The 15775-nt window shown below is 38.1% G+C and overlaps 1 protein-coding gene across 2 annotated transcripts in view; it reads right to left on the bottom strand.

The window, feature by feature from the left end:
* PLPPR1 (phospholipid phosphatase related 1) overlaps window positions 1-15775 on the bottom strand; it is a 252725-nt gene that overhangs the window by 100669 nt on the left and 136281 nt on the right. For both annotated transcript variants that reach the window (XM_066256635.1, XM_066256634.1), the window contains exon 2: window positions 13775-13882. In XM_066256635.1, the coding sequence (XP_066112732.1) occupies window positions 13775-13837 (63 nt within the window). In that variant the 5' untranslated portion in view covers window positions 13838-13882. The remainder of the gene's footprint in view (window positions 1-13774; window positions 13883-15775) is intronic.

A 15775-nucleotide genomic window follows, 5' to 3' on the forward strand; every position in this document is an offset into this window, starting at 1 on the left:
AGCTGGGTGATTTGTGCACCATTACCTCCTCTTCATTGCTCGAGGGTAACTGGGGGTAACTCCCCAAACATCATGGCCTACGCGACGTGGTAGGCCTCGGATGTTTCCCTTGAGACAGAGAATGGCTTCCAGCAAAGGACAGAAACCTGTGTGTTCAGGGCTGTTTTCAAGTGCCTTTAAGATGAGTCAAAGGAAAATGGTCAGGGCACCACCAGCATCTGCTACACTGGGTCTATTGGTGTGCCTTTCCACAATGAATGGCTTTATTGATTGGTTAATCTTCAAACTTGACTGAACATAAAGATGACCTGAAAAACTTAGGAAAATGCATCTCTTTAGTCCCCCCTCCCACTGTTATGATTAAAATCCTTGGTTGGGTTCAAAACTAAAAATTTTAACAAGCACCCCTATCATTCCAGAGCTGGGGGGCCCCAGGCCACAGTGTGAAATTACTGTGCTAGCGCAGCTAGAGACCACGAAGGCATTGCTATGTGGGCTAGACAGTGTCTTGGAGAACAATCTCTAACTTGGCCATAGATGGTCCTTACTTTTTTATGTGCTATTTTATTTTTCAAATATAAGCTGTTATTCATAAAGAGAACATAATGTGAGTATGTGGATGGGTTAGCACTTTGCAGGTCTAATTCTGGAAAATCACTTTAAATATAGGTACCTCCAACTGACCGTGAGTCAGAAGCTAAATGATCAGATGTCCTTATGCTAGAGTGACCATACTTTTCCAACACATGGTGTAATGAGTAAAGGCAAACTTATGGGAAAATAGGAGAGATGAGTTGACATTGGGACAGAAATGAAGTCATTGTATCTGTATATACAGGTCAGGAATCTTAGGGAAAACCCATCTTCAAGTCTCTTTAACAGGGAACCAGCACATAAGCCAGTGCAGCTTTGTGTGAAGCAGCAAAGCTAGACCACCTTTTGAGATTGTCTTTTTCAAAGCTCTCAGAGCTGTGCGGAAGGGTGAGATGGTCCTTCTAAACACAATTTGCTATGTTCAGTGGTTTTTGGTAAGGTAGAGTCCCCTTCACATTCTCTTGTCTGTCTATGTCTGTCTGTGTTTGGAGAAGTGGGCAATGAAGGCCCTGGGCCAGTACGTCTGCTCCCTTCAGGAAGGATCGTCGGCAGTCTGGGCATATAAGGAATGAAAATCTGAGTTCATGTGTTTTCTCTTCAGCTCCGGTTCTCATGATCACTTTGCCACTTCTTATCACCAGGACAGGAAGAAATAAAACATCCAGGAGTGTTCCGGTTTCCCAAAGTCCTCAGAACAAAATGCTTAATATGGCCTGCGAGGAACTTCATGATCTGGTCTCTGCCTTACCAGTCTCCTCTGTCACTATTCTCTGTCTTGTCCTCTAAGCTCCAGCCTTGTTAAAACTCTTACAGCAATTTAAATTCTCAGTAACTTCTTAGGTCCTGGCCCATGCCACACTGCACACTGTCCCCTCCTCCTGGAACACTCCTCCCAGAAGTCCCTCCTTCACTTGAGTGGCATGTCACTAGTCTCTAGATATTGTCTAGAAGCAACTTCCCTGACCCTTTCGGAAAGGTGAGTCAGAGCTGTTATAGGATCTTTGTAGGCCCTGGGCTCTCCTATTTCTGAAGACTCCTTTTCATATCATGTTAAATATATGAAGATATACTAGTCATACATTATGTAATTATTCTTGCTGCAAATATTTTGAAATAATATTTTTTCTGCTTTTGAAGTTATTTGGCTATGAATAACTAATTTAATTTGCTATTGATTATTACAGGGTTAACAGTTACAGGTTTGGTTGCCAACACAGTTAATAACCAGCTGTGTGACCTTAGACAAGTCACTTAACCTCTCTGATTCTCAGTTATCTGAAAGAAGAGGCATTTCCATACATGATCTAAGGCCCTGTTTAGCACTACGAGTCAAAGCTTTTATCATTAACTGTAGGGCATAGATTCTTTACTCCACTAATAGGACATGCAGCAAGGAGCCTGAGAACCATGGGTGGGTACTATGGCCAGGACTGACAGCTGAGTACAAAAGACAGTTTCACACATATGTATAGAAAAGACAGTTTTAAAACTGAAAATAAGATTATTTTATATAATGAGCAATTGAACATAGCAATGTATAACCAGAGAAAAGAAATTCATAAAACTCAAATATATTTTCCTAAATAAGACTGACAATTATTTATAGTAATGCCCTCTAAGGCTTTGTGCTGGTGATGACCACATAATATGTGTTGTAAAAAGAGTCACTCACTAGAAAGAGCAAGCCTCGCTATTGTTTTATTTTTTATTATTTTATGCATCAATAATTTTATTGAAGCAATTTTATAAGCAAATACATTTTCATTCTTTATTCTTTTGAGTTTCTAGGCAGGTGTAAAACAATCAAGCCAATATTTATGTCATCATTGTTTTAATTAATTCTACTCTGAAAATAAACTGAGACTGGATTTTGTGAATATAATGATTTTCAAATTACAGAAAAAGTAACTAGTGTTTCTACCTTTGTATAAAGAATTCTATATTTTATACTGGACATCATTAATTTAGTGCAATCTTAAAAAGAATTTATTTATCCTTTTTCTGATGGAAAAGTAATCAAGTTCCATGAAAAAAATATACATTTAATCTCAGCACCCAGAGATGAATGCTGATTTTTGTGCATACCTTTTTTTTTGTAGGCATATGGTTGCATAGGTACATATGCATATTTCCAAAAAAGCATTACACTTTGTGTCTGTGCTGAAGAATTTAAATGAAAAGGTAATCTGGCTTGGAGGCTGCATATCTACTGTCATGACCCTAACACACCCGATGTGTCTGAGGAGTTAGTGATTCTGATGGTCTACAAACAACCATTTTCAATGAATTAATCTGCATGGAGGAAGCAGAAGGAAAAAATGAGGGTAGAGGAGAGACAAAGTGGGTATGCCTTAGGCACTGGTCCTTCCACATGGCGTCACATCTAAGTTCTCTGAACAGAAGGGCTGTAACATAAGACACACCATACATAAGACACACAAAAAACATAAGACACAGCAGCACCCTGCTGTGACTCAGGTGGCAAAGTGAGACGTGGAGTTTGGGCGCAGGACTTCTTCCCACCCGCTGTGTAGAGAAAGTACCAGGGGCTCAGATGTTAGCATTCTCCAAATGAGCGATGCTAGTAATGGCAAGAGGGAAGCACCTTTGAGTGGCTTCCTTCCTTGGGGAAATGAATGTGCATGGCTGGAGGTGAGGAGCAAAGTTCCCTAATTCTTTGGGTAACGAGAGCCGAGAGATGGCTTCATGAGCGTGGGTGACAATCCCCGGCTTTACTAGGGGGACTTCAGGGCTGCTTGCATCCTCCATGAGCAGGTGTGAGCAACAGTGAAATTTTGGTTCTTACCAATGTCACTGCCAGCTACATTCACAGTCTGGTGAAGCCGGGGAAGCCTAGGTCATATACTTCGCCAAACCTATTCCCTCTCCTCTATCCCCTTAACTACCTAATTTAATGATTTCTTCATGGCATTAAATATTTTTCTACAATATTTTGATGAATGCATAATGTTTCACTTTTTGAATGAGAATTTTTAACATCCCCCCCCAGTAGTTTAATATTAGAGGCTTTTTTCCACATTAACAATTATATAATAAATCACCTGGTATCAAAATTTGTCACTTCCATGATTATTTTAGTAGCACAGAATAGGATTGTACTTTGGGGGGTCAAAAAGGGAAATAGAGTCTTGATGATTTTGGTACATGGTTCCAAGCACACCCACTAGAGACTCCTATTTTATACTTCTTTGTAAGTCAGCATTCCTATAAGTTGTATTTCTCTATGCTGTGAAATTGATTAGAATGTTTTTGTTTACTTTTTAGAATAAATAATCATAATGTTGCATTGATTTAGAAATTGGGTGGCATGTCATCTTGGAATTAAGATTCAAGAAAAATAAAATAGCTTGGCTGGCCGTCCATATCAATGACATCTTAGATCAGTTCACACTCTACTGAAAGGATAAATCTTATGCAAGAAAAATGCATCAGAAAGAATAAATTTACCTGCAGGCTGTGCAAAATAAGGTACTGCAACAGGATAAGACACTTTCTTTTAGAGCTGTTGAAAAATATAGCATGTTCAGTCAAGAGGTTGTCATTATTTTGGTATGGTTTTCTGGGCTCATGCCTCACAGAGAAAGAATGTAAAATTCTATTGTGACCAGATATTGGTGCATCCACTCGACATTGCGAAGAATGCTTGGATGAAGGTGATATGTTAATTCTCAGGGAAACTGGTAGGGACACTATACAGTATAAAACCTGGGAACAAGCTGGCCTGGAAAAAGACAGAGTAGGCGGTGGATTGAGGAAAGCATTCCACAGTAGAATCTTGGAAATGCCACTTGGGTGTGGCTAATTCTTGCCAAGACTGTCACTTTTAGGTGGTCTTGCTAAGACGGAGGAGAATGTTAATGGTCTCCTAGTCCAGCCAGTCAGGTAGTGCTTGAGTCTCCATTCAGCCTCCTACCACTTGGCAGACTGATCTCTGCTTGTACCCTCTGGGGACAGGAAACTCTTCCTATCGGTGCCATTCATGCTATAAATCATTTAACAAAGAAAAAACCTATGCAAATGTCACTATTAGTTAGAACATGACCAAGTAAAACCTTTTATTATCTGGATAATTTGTGACTTAGTTTTTAATGGGAAGAGAAAAATCAAGAAGGCATGGTGGTGGTCATGTAGGCTACTAAGTATCTCTCTCCCTTAGAGACTTCTGTACGGTGTACTTCTCTGCCCTCTTGGAAGTTGGGCATATTTTGGTGGTTTTAGCTAATGTGATGAGTGTGGGAGCTACCTAAATCAATTATTCAATTACAGATGAAGCTTTAAAAACCTGTGTCATGAGTTTCCATGTTTGTTTCTCTTCACCAGGAGAAAGACAGAAGCTGTTGAGATAAAACCTCCAACAAGATGGGTCCTGGGGTGATTGTGATGGGCAGAGACCTCCCACCAACCTGCACAAGAATTGTGGTGCCAGAAATCAGCTTGTGTTGTGGTAAGTCACTGAGATTTAGACACTGTCTGTTATTGTGGCAAAACCTATGCCATACAGACGGTCAGAGTCCATTTTAGCTGGGATTATTTTAAAATACCAATTTACTAAATATAACCTTGGTCAGTATAAGTATGTGGTACAATCTCCTATATATCTACAACTTTTGTAGCATGTAAGCACAACCTATGTTCAAGTACCTTAACATGAAAAAAAAAGAAAGAAATTTAATCATGCAGTAGTTTAAACTTACTAAGGCACAAAATGAACTAACACATATTAGAGAACTGCTCAAATCTTAGAAGACTGTGTACCAAATTAGGACTTCAAGTTTACATCTGAAGAGGCAAAGAGCAAAATGGGGTCCTGTAAGGAAGAGTACAGCTGAGCCTCAACTATATCAGTTATGTTTTATTATTTATTTTAAATCTGAACCAAATAATGTCAAAATTTTATGATTTTCTAAAACATTTCTTTAACTTTTTTTTTTTAGATTTTATTCATTGATTTTTAGAAAGAAGAGAGAGAGAGAGAGAGAGAGAGAGAGAGAGAGAAAGTGGGGAGAGAAGAGGGAAGCATCAACTTCCCATAGTAACTGCTTCTGCTATGTGCCTTGACCAGGCAAGCCCAGGGTTTTGAACCAGTAACCTCAGTATTCCAGGTCAATGCTTTATCCACTGTCCCACCATGAGTCAGCCAGTTTTAAGATTTTTTTTTATATCTAGGTTATAAGTATGTGAGTGGTTGTATTATTTTCTATCATATAGAGTATACCTGAGATTAGTTAAAAAATATATATATATATATATATTTTTTTTTTTACAGAGACAAGGAGAGAGTCAGAGAGAGGGATAGATAGGGACAGACAGACAGGAATGAAGAGAGATGAGAAGCATCAATCATTAGTTTTTTGTTGCAACACCTTAGTTGTTCATTGATTGCTTTCTCATATGTGCCTTGACCAAGGGCCTTCAGCAGACTGAGTGAACCCTTGCTCAAGCCAGCGACCTTGGGTCCAAGCTGGTGAGCCTTACTCAAACCGGATGAGCCTACGCTCAAGCTGGTGACCTTGGGGTCTTGAACCTGGGTTCTCCGCATCCCAGTTCGATGCTCTATCCAATGTGCCACCACCTAGTCAGGCTAAAATATATTTTTTAAAGACTATTATTTAACAACAACTACTGGAGTCAAAGGGGTTTTCTGAATATTATCAGCAAAACTAAACCTCCATCAAACAAAATGCCCTGTTTCCCCAAAAGTTCAGATAGATGACATTAACTTAGATTAAAACATAGTACTCTGAATCTCAAATAATGGCAGATTGTAGAAAGGGAAATTCACATTTCAACATAGCTATATGTTTAATTCCGGCCTCTGGACATAGCAAAAGGACTTCCTTACTCTATGTTAGTTCTCCCCTGGAGAAAGTACACTTGTTCAATGTATCTGTGAGACCAGCCATTATGCTTATGCATCTGCAATGGAAAAGAACATGAGGTTGAATTTACATTAAATTAAAATCCCAACTTTATCACCTATTGGCTTTGTGGCCTTAAGTACAACTTCTCTGTATCTTAGTTTCTTCACCTGAAATTTAAAAGTGAAGATTAATTCTTATTGCACAGGGTCATTATGTTTTTCACTGCTCCAGTTCTAGAACAGAATACCATGCAAATGCCAAATACGGTGTAGTTACTGGTACAATACTATTATTTTGAGATTTAAAAATCCTACCATCTGAATAACTTACATCTTGAAATGTGTGCAGAGAGGTATATATTTCATCATGATGTCGACAGGAACAAAGGTGCTCTCTTTCTGACCTCATCCCTGCCTGTTCAAAATCCTTCCCTGAGATCGTCTAGTTATGATTATTACCACTTTTAGAAAACAGGAAGAGGGTGTGGTAGCAGAAATACAGAAAGGGGCTGGAAGGTCCCCAGGCCCAATTCCTAGTCCTTCCCTGGGAGTCGAACCACCAGCTTTCCTGCAGAGTTATATTTCCTCCTCTCCTGATCCTTTGTCCTCCAGGGCCAGATTCATCTTCTTAGTCTCAACTTCTCTTCCCCTCATGATAATCTATTTTAACTAGGACCTTGATCCCAGTGAAATTCAACCTGGAGAGAGAGACAGTGCGGAAGGACAGAGAAACCCTCACTCAGTTTGAAGAGCACCTGAAGATGAGGATGAAGAGTAATGGCAACCACATCTCATTTTAAAAATCAACACTGGTATTTGGATGCTATGAAAAACAGATACTGAAATATTGGTATTGTCCCTTAGCTTCAGTAGTCAAAATTAATGCTTAAATTTTAAAAAATGGGAAAGTACTTTTTAATTTGTATTTGTCATTGCAATTTAGAAGACCCACAAATATTCATTGTTTTATTTAAAATCTTATCCAATAGCACCCCAATATATATTCTAAAAATATTGTTCCCTTCAATCTATCAGTACTGCCTATCTAGGGATTAAATTGTAAATGTACCTCTCTAAGTGTCAGGACTTTGGTGTTTACATCTGTGTGTGTGTGTGTGTGTGTGTGTGTGTGTGTGTTTCATTTGTTGATTTTATTCTTATCTGTTTGCTATTGGGGGAGAGCTATTATTTTTAATTGTTTTGCATTAATATTTATTAGACATTTAGTACTTGGCAAGAACTTACAGGTCCATTACCTCATTACCTCATTTATTACTCAAAAGTATGCAAGAGGAAATTGTTTTTAATTCCATTTCACAGATAAGACAAATGAGGTCCAGAGGAGTTACAGCAATAGAGGGCCAACTTAAACCCAGTAGTCCTGACATCAAGTTATTTTCTCATTCTACTCAATTATACATGAGATTAAGATTTTGATACATTCTCCTTGGCAAAGACCAGATGACTTTAAAAAAAATTAAAGGAGAAAAAAGTTCTCAATATGACTTAAACATAAAAATTGGGAACAGTAACAATCTGAGTCTCAAGAACAAGGCATTCAGAGCTGCTAGATCTAAGCACCGGTAAGTAACAATCAGAAAGCAAGACTGAGACTCATTCTTTTTTATAACCTGAGGCAACCAGAACAAGGGAAGCACTGAGATGGTGCTCTGTTTTCAAAAATGATGATGGTGAATTCCTTAACTCCTGGCCCCAGAGAAAAACATTCAGGATCATCAGGTTCTCGGAGAACTTCATGAGATTATTAATCTTCGGGCTGGGATTTATAACAATCACCTGGAAGGTTCAAGCTGAGAAAAATGAGTTGTCCAAAACAGGCAATAAAAATCACAGGTACAAGCAACTGTCAAAATGATAAAACTGTCATATCTGTACACATCAAGGAACAATTGCATTCATTGTGTCCAAACTCCTAGTGCTTAATATTGTCTCCCAAGGAAACCAAGCTCCATTTAGAGTATTGCTGTAAGCACAAATATATTCACGAGTTTACAGAGAATGCAGTGGAATTATTGAGAGGAATCTATTGGTATCCAGGAAGATTTGCCAAAACATTATCTCAGTCTTCAGCATTTTGGAAACATATATCTGGTACTGATTGTGGAGGCATAAACGATCTCAAACAACTCATATTTTTATTTTTAGGTGAAAAATGATACATTAATCACCAAATCGAGTGTGTTCGATTTGGTGGAACACAGGGAAATCCTCCTTCCGTAGGTCCTCAGGTAGGAGAGGGGTTGCTGAAATGACAGAGAGAAAAGAGACGGAGTGGGGATCAGAAATACATTGTGAAGGAAAGGCAGAGGGGGAGGTGGGGGAGGGGGAAAGAGGGAAGGAAAGAAAGAAAGAAGTACCATGGATGAAAAATATACCATAGAGAGGATATTTGACTATTTAGATCACTATTTTAAATTTTCAGCTATTTTGTTGTAAGTTCCTTTAGTCCGATCCAATGAAACAGAAATAAGGAAGGAGATGTCCTCATGCTCATTTACAAGTTGTTAATTTCCCTACTCTTTCTGACTTCTCCAGCTTTTGTCTATTTCTGTTTTTGCTATTTTTCCCTTGCCTTAGTACAGGGGTCCACAAACTACGGCTCATGGGCCGCATACAGCCCCCTGAGGCCATTTATCTGGCCCCCGCTGCACTTCCGGAAGGGGCACCTCTTTCATTGGTGGTCAGTGAGAGGAGCATAGTTCCCATTGAAATACTGGTCAGTTGGTTGATTTAAATTTACTTGTTCTTTATTTTAAATATTGTATTTGTTCCCATTTTGATTTTTACTTTAAAATAAGATATGTGCAGTGTGCATAGGGATTTGTTCATAGTTTTTTTTATAGTCCGGCCCTCCAATGGTCTGAGGGACAGTGAACTGACCCCCTGTGTAAAAAGTTTGGGGACCCCTGCTCTAGTAGAACTGTATCAGTGGAGAGCTAAAGCTGTTGGTTAGAAATATTGTTGTGGAGCATGTTAGAATGTTAGTCATTCTGAATTGCCTCTCTTTAGTATTAGAAAATTTCATATTCTGGTCCATAAAATCATTACTCTCTTGTCGGCAACCTTAAATTGAGAAGGGTAGTTGGCATCTATTCTCACCAACTGCTACAAATAAACATCCCCCGGTCAAAATTCTGTGCTCATGTAGTTAAAATCACCAAGACAAGGCATGCCAGTGCTCCGCTGTGGGCACCATGCATTGCTCATGCCCACCCTCCCTCCCCCACCCACAGTGCAAGCATGGCCCAACAATCCTGGCTCAATAAAAATCTTGGTGAGATCCAAATTACAGAAGCCCATTTGATCTTTCAAGTTTGCAAGAGGGGCAAAACACATAATGCCACGGGGTGGGGGGATAGGTGGCAAATAAATGTGTGTTGAATGAATGAATGCATCCAGGGAACAAAAATGGCATGAAAGCATTCTGCTGCTGACATCTACAAACAATGGTTAGTGTTCGTTCGTTCCATTCTTTTTATGTATTCAATTCACAGGTCAGCCAAATCAAAAAGGGTAAAAAAAATAAGAGTAACAACTGAACAAACCGGTGAGCCAGTGGACCTGGTTAGGAGAGGAGCAAGGGGTACTTGTTGATCTCAGTAACAAGATTTGGGCTTCATGTCCATGGGGATAGGGCCTGAGGAATTGAGATGGAACTGAGACTCCTGTGTAAAAGCCAGAATTCCTGAAACCTTACTTTTCATTTCAGAGAAAATGTGTTCTATATAAACCCACCTGCTGGCATAGGAAGATGACAAGAAAGTGAACTTTGACTATACTTTGGGAATGTACAAGTTTGGGTTCTGGATATGGAAGCCCAAGCCCATGAGAAACATGTGGCAAATTTTCTTCCAAGACATATTCTTAAAACCTAAGGTCCACATGACTCCTACAGAAGAAGCAAGTTCTGCTAAAAATAAGCTACAAACAAATTCTAAAACTAAATGAAGCAATAATCTACCATAAGTGAGAGACAACAGACACAATGTTCAGGAGGATTAGAATATCAATGATTTCAGAAAACAGGATAATCTGAAAGAACAAAAAAGAGAAAAACCATAAGTATAGAAACAGGCAGATTTTTAAAAAATATTCATGAGAAATTCAAAAAAGCCATGACTGAAAAAAAATATGTAAAAAATTTAAATAATTTATAAAAATCAAGAATGATACCCAAGATATCAAAGTGACCTAATAACATCATAGATTGTTGAGAAGCATGAAGCTAATGATTAAATATATAAATCCCAAAACTGAGGTTAAAATTTAAAAGTATGGTTTAAAAGAATAGAAATATAATTTATAATTTACAACATAAAGGGGGATCAAAACAAATTAAGTAATCTAACCTAGCAGGTAGAAAACATAAAAATAATAAGTAAAAGTTTACACTTCTTTAAAGTGTAAGGCAAGGATGTCCTCTACCACTGTTTCTATCCAGTATAATACTAGATGCCTTGACTAAAACAGTAAGTCAAGAAAAACAAATTAAAGCCATAACCCAAAATATCAACATTTTTCCTATCATGCAACAACAAATAACTGGAAAATGTAATTATCCCCCTGCAATTCCCCTGCTAGGTGCCAATCCAAGGGAAGCTCATGCACACATGAAGACAAAAATAAGAATATTCTCTGCAAAAAAAGTTGTAAGGGTAAAAAAAAAAAAGTAAAAGTAGAAACAAACAAACAAAAAAGAATTGACCAAACTGTTCTTCAGTAAGTACACTCACTCAGCAGGACAAAATGCAACAGTTCAAAGGAATAATTGCCATCTGGATACATTTGAGAAACACAATGTTGAATGAAAAGGCAAGTTGAGAAAAAAAATAAAAGTAAAGAAGGAAGGAAGGAAGGGGGGGAGGAAAGGAGGAGGGAGGGAAAAGTTCAGTGTGGTATCATTTATGTAAAATATCCCTAAAATATTATTTATGAATATAAACACATATAGAAAAAACATGAAAATGTACATGAGAATCATGAAGAGAAATAATGCTTCTAACTTCACATATATAGGTACTTCAGGGTCCAGGACAGTAGGATGTCAGCCATATCTGTAATATTTTATTTTCCTTGAAAAAAGTATTTGATGAACATTTGGCAAAATTTTAAGATTTGGTCCTAACGGTGGGAACAGGGGTGTCCGTTGTATTATTTTCTCTGTTGCAATTCTTTCACAATTAAAAAATAACAGTGAAAAGATATTCATTGATCAAACTGACATTTTAACCAAGTTAATCTTGCCCAAGTTTTCAGATATGTTGGTTATATCAGAACACCTAGAATAATGATAAACAGTAAGTGTTCGATGAATGAAATACATGAGAATCATAACAGCCACTTTGAGATTCACCTCCTCCTCTCTCAATTTCTATTTAATTCTATTTTATTGTTTTCTTCCTCCTGCTTGTTTCTGAGAGAACTCACTGATGTACCCTAAATTTCCTTGTGAAATAAAGATGACAAAACAGCAAGAAAAAGAATAAACTATCTTTCCTCTCCCAGATTTTCAGACTTATATTTATGTTTGTGTCCGGTTAAGGCACAGAAGAACTGATTGATGCCTCTTGCTGACTGCTCTACCGGTGAAGCTCATCATTCACACATTAGTGGGCAAGGAATCTGCAGAGACGGAGCTTCCAGCAATAAATTAAACCTCTTACTTTAAGGTTTGGTTCCTGTTTGATTTTTAAGAATATGTCAAATAAAATTTCTTTTGGGAGGATAAAGATGATGACAGATGACTTATACCCCAATTTCCCCTAGGTCACTTAAGGAATTTATTTTTCTTATAACAAAAGAAAGTTTTAACATTGAGAACCTTTCCCCCATGAGCAGTAGGAGAAAGGACACCTTTTCCTTCATTACAATTTTAATATGAACAATAGCAATTAAACCCACCATACATACGATGTATAGTTATTGCTATACAAGACCAAGGGTAACTCTTACTCTTTCAGAGATTTAGCTAAGCTGGAGCCTATGTGTATCTTGACCTATATTAATAGTTCTATTTCTACCTGATTTTGCTATACAAACAGGTTCACAACTATCATTAGAAAGGAAATCATCAAGTAATATTTATTCATCTGAACTACTAAGGGGTCTCTATATGGTGAAACTCAAGGATCACCCAAACACACATATTATTGGCCAAGAATCAGAATGTTCAAAATTATCCAACTGAATATACAGACAGCTACTATTATTTCAGTGGGAGAAGCTAAAAATATTTGTTGCATTAATTCACAGGATGTGTTCAAACAACATGTTGTACTGAAAGCATACTTCCGCTTATATAAGTAGGGCTTTAACCCAAGTGTCTGTTTTCACATGGGTCATTAAATGGGTCAGCATCCATGTTCCTGTCACACTCAGCTGAAAAGAACCCATGACACAAGAACATGCTACAGCTGACCCCTGGGATATGGAAACCACCCAGGCAGTTACCCAGAAAGGAAATTGAGACACTTCTTAGCTCTTTACATTGTCATATTTGAAACCTAATCTTTAGGATAAAAAAAGCCAACCCATTACTGTAGATGCCCTATCTGTTGAGAAGGCAGAAATATCATTGTCTTTGGCAAATGAACTTCTTATCTTGAGACAACCTGAAATAGTTTTTTGGGGTATCATATGATTCCAAATTTCTTAAAATGTCCAGATCTTTGTCTCCTCCATAGTAAACACACACAGAGAGGGAAGCACAATGGGGAAGGGATGCAGGAAGGTCAACCAAAAGGGTGCTGGAGAAACTGTTTGCTGGTGCAAACGTGGAGCAACTTGACCAGATCATTCATGACCAAAGAAAATGACACATTTTACAATCTCTAGAGAAAAATGCCCACTGGAGATAGTCAAATCTAAGTTTTGTTTGTTTGTTTTTTCTTTATTTGGACTCCAGGGTAAAAGACCATCAACTAACATCATCTATAAACTGCCTGGTTTATTGAATTCCTGAAACATGATATTGACTTAAACAAACAAACAAACTAAATTTAAATGCTGCACTAATAATTAATATTGAAGTCACCACTGAATAGGAAAAACACGAAATGAACACAATTATTTTGTACCCCCATGTAGATAAAGTTTATATATTATGTGGCTTCCTATTCAAGAAACACTTTGCATAATTTATTAAATCTTTATCATATTTTTCCTACCAAAACTTAATTATCATTGTAAAATCAAATAATTTTAATCCAAGTTGTCAGCATAAAAATTGCTACTATTACCCCAATTTTTCTGTAAAGGTAAAAAAATAAATTCACATACCTCAACAAATATAAAACATGGGATGATGGAATAACTTCGCTGAGTGTTGCTTCCTACAGCCATTTCTTACACCATGTAGCAAGGCTGTGCCGTCGAAAACTGTCCAGGCTGAAACACAATATACATAGCATGGTGTAAGACCATCTGTTTAGCAGGCCTTTAAGTATTTACATAAAAATATCAGCTACCCAGTAGATAAGCAGGCTGTATACAAGCAAGGCAAAATAGTGATCTATAATATCATCAAATCAAATAAATCATCATTCCAGGGAAAAGAAAATAATATAGACTAGCCATGAACAGTCTTAGAGACAAAATGACCAGATAGGGCTTCCCACCCCGTGCACAGAGCCAGACTCAGCAGAATTTTAATTGCCCAGTACTACACGGTGCCTTACCTCAGTGGACTGCCCTCTTGCTATGAAACATGGTTCCTGCTACAAATCATTTGGGATTGACCTTCCCTCATGGCTCTCCTCTTTCTGGGCCCCATCCTCCCAGTTTGCAGTGTAGGGACTTGTTTCTGCCCTTGCTGACGTTTGTACTGAGGCTCTAATCTCTGACTTCCTTCCATGAACACTCTTTGCCCTGACTCCCTGACTCCACAACTATGTATTCACCCCTTTGGATGAATACATCACTGATCCCTCTCTCTGGGTTCCTTCAGCTGTGTGTGTGTGCGCGCGCGCGCACACGCGCGCGTGTGTGTGTGTGTGTGTGTGTGTCCCAAACACAAAACACCAACACCATAATACATTCTCTTAACATAATTAGCTGGGCAACAGACAGATATTTTAGAACATCTCTGTCTTGTTTTGAACTGAACATATTCTATTAGGAGATAAGCTAATTTTGGTTCTTCTTTTTAAAAAAATAAAAATAACAACAAAACAGAGATGTGAGACTTTCATGAAAATTCCAAGGCCAGATAAAAAGAATTTTCCACACCTTTTATTTTCTATGCAAAGTAATGCTTACTTTAACATGTTTCAGGCGTCTGCTCTAGACAGTGACTCTTATTATTTTGTCCTGTTTCTGTGTCACCCTTCCCAATCGTTCTCACGGACTGTGTCAGGAAGAGCGAGACGGGGGCTGCTAGCGCCTCGTGAACGGCCAACTGCACTTTTCTTAAAGGTCATGAGTTAATATGAATGCTTTTGAACTTGTTTTTCTTTTAACGAAGTCCTTCCTTACCTTTTCTAGAATGAAACTTTTAAAAATACATTTCCTTTTCTGTTTGAAATATCAACTTTGGACTTGTAGATCAAAACTTTCTCTGATCAAATTTAATATTATGTGTGACATTAAGTCCATGCCAATTACAGAGCTGTGCTGAACACTGTTCATGTTTAGTTACTTCTACCCATGAGATGCCAGTAGAAGCAACGCCCCTGGCCCAGGCCAAGTTGTGGCAACTGAAAATGTCTACAGACACTGCCAACTATCCCTTTCAAGGGGGGAGAGGAACAGGGGATGGAAGGGGCCCCTGGTGGAGAACCACTAATTTAGAAGGACAGAAAGCAGAGCCTCGGACATGAGAGGTTTTGAGCGGATGAAGAACTTGCTTTGCCTGGGAGACAGGTCACAATTTTGCCAAAGAGGACAAACCTTTTTCTATTTGGTACCTAACGGAGGAAAATCTGAAAATTACTGAGATGTCTTACTGATATTTGGGGAAATGAAAAGCATCTCAAGCTCAGAGCCCGTGACTGGGTGATATTCCAGTTCCTGTAAGTGGTATTGCTACCACTCTGAACTCCAAAGGAAAGCAAGGCTGTTTTTTTTCCATGAGGTTCTATATATGGCCAGTTTCTAGGGCCTGTGAGCTACTGAAGAGCCCCTGAAAATAAAAGAAGAGAACAAAAAGGTACCCAAATTGTGCAAAACCAAACGAATAAAAATGTAAGTATATACCTAAAAGTGTAACAGTCTCACAACTTCATTTATTACTAAATGTAGTGTTCCTAACAACTTAATTTGAAAATGATTGTAGGTAAGATT

This window comes from Saccopteryx bilineata, chromosome 2, assembly GCF_036850765.1.
Source record: "Saccopteryx bilineata isolate mSacBil1 chromosome 2, mSacBil1_pri_phased_curated, whole genome shotgun sequence".
In the NCBI taxonomy this organism is placed as follows: domain Eukaryota; kingdom Metazoa; phylum Chordata; class Mammalia; order Chiroptera; family Emballonuridae; genus Saccopteryx; species Saccopteryx bilineata.